Source organism: Numida meleagris, unplaced genomic scaffold, assembly GCF_002078875.1.
Source record: "Numida meleagris isolate 19003 breed g44 Domestic line unplaced genomic scaffold, NumMel1.0 unplaced_Scaffold2492, whole genome shotgun sequence".
Classification (NCBI taxonomy): Eukaryota; Metazoa; Chordata; class Aves; order Galliformes; family Numididae; genus Numida; species Numida meleagris.
This window is the reverse complement of record NW_018364287.1, coordinates 1-1,081: the sequence shown is the minus strand read 5'-3', so window position 1 is coordinate 1,081 and position 1,081 is coordinate 1. Positions and strand designations below refer to the sequence as shown.

The window sequence follows — 1,081 nt, the reverse complement described above, 5'->3', positions numbered from 1 at the left end:
TCCCCATCCCCGTCCCCATCCCCATGCTCACGGGTTCCAGCCCAGGTCTGCAGGGTTGATGTAGAGGATCCCTGCCCGGGACACGGTGGCCGGCGTGGCGGTGCGCAGGTGGCTGATCTCAAAGAGCAGCCGCATGGTGGGGTTGAGGGGGATGCGCTCGTTGCTGGCCAAGGTGAGGACCTGGGGGAAGCGGCCTGTCATGGAGGCAGCTCCGATTTTGTGGAGCGGGCACAAAGAGGTTTATCGTCCTCAGTTCGCAAGCCTAGCTCCTTGGGTGTGATGGCACCGACCTTATTGTCATCCATGACTGTGTTCAGGGACTCGATCCACATGGGGTCAATGTCGCCATCGAGGATGATCCACTTGGGCCCCTTGTGCGTGATGTTGGCCAGGTCACGCATCATTGAAGAAAACAGACCTGTTCATACAGAGGCACGTGGGCTTTTCCTGCCCAGCTCTTCCCACTCAAGGCACGTTTGCTGGGGCACGTGCTGGGTTGATGCTTCCCCTGCACACATGTGTACTCCCTCCTCTCCCCATCACCCCAGTAAAAAGCCCCATTGCTGTCCCCACGCCACGGGCAAGGTGTTCACAGTGGGATACATCCAGTGAGGGCATTTCCCCCTGTGTCAGCCCCTTGCCAAGGGGTCGGATGAGCCCGGTCCCACCCAGCCTTTCGTATAGCAGCGCCTGCCAGCTTTGGCCTCACCGTCCTTCCACTCTCGTGTAGATGGATGGATAATCCCAAAGAGCTCATCGCAGGTCACAGCCTTTGGGTCGAGGTCCACGGTGACCGGCTTCCGCTTCATGTTGCGGTACGTCTTGTTGAGCGACCTCAGCACCTGCGGGATGGGATTGCTGCAGCGGCGGTGGCAGCTCCTGTGGGGCCCTGCCGCCTTCTCCCAGCTCCCAGCCCCTCTGGGTGTGCTCGGCCGCTACCTGGGACTTGCCGCAGCCGGCATTGCCGATGACGAAGACGGAGTGCCGCACCTGCAGCAGCTCCTCCAGCTGCACCACCTTCAGCACAAAGCTGTCCTCCGCCTGCAGCTTCAGCTCCAGCACCGACTGCTTGATGATCTGG

At 61.1% G+C, this 1,081-nt stretch overlaps 1 protein-coding gene across 1 annotated transcript; it reads right to left on the bottom strand.

Moving 5' to 3' along the window:
* Positions 1–13: 13 nt before the first annotated feature.
* Positions 14–1,075, bottom strand: LOC110390911 (dynein heavy chain 17, axonemal-like). Its single transcript, XM_021382486.1, has 4 exons — positions 940–1,075; positions 710–842; positions 291–418; positions 14–180 (listed from the first exon to the last, which is right to left on the bottom strand). The coding sequence occupies exons 2-4, from the start codon at positions 807–809 to the stop codon at positions 28–30; spliced, it is 381 nt and encodes a 126-aa protein (XP_021238161.1). The 5' UTR covers positions 810–842; positions 940–1,075; the 3' UTR covers positions 14–27.
* Between the last annotated feature and the right edge of the window lie 6 nt (positions 1,076–1,081).

Bases quoted from the DNA above. Each gene is read 5' to 3' on its own strand.
- LOC110390911 (XM_021382486.1), bottom strand. From the start codon at position 809: ATGAAGCGGAAGCCGGTCACCGTGGACCTCGACCCAAAGGCTGTGACC. The intron at 419-709 runs GTGAGGCCAAAG...CTGTATGAACAG, and splicing joins TACACGAGAGTGGAAGGACG to GTCTGTTTTCTTCAATGATG. The intron at 181-290 runs GTCGGTGCCATC...CGCTTCCCCCAG, and splicing joins CAGTCATGGATGACAATAAG to GTCCTCACCTTGGCCAGCAA.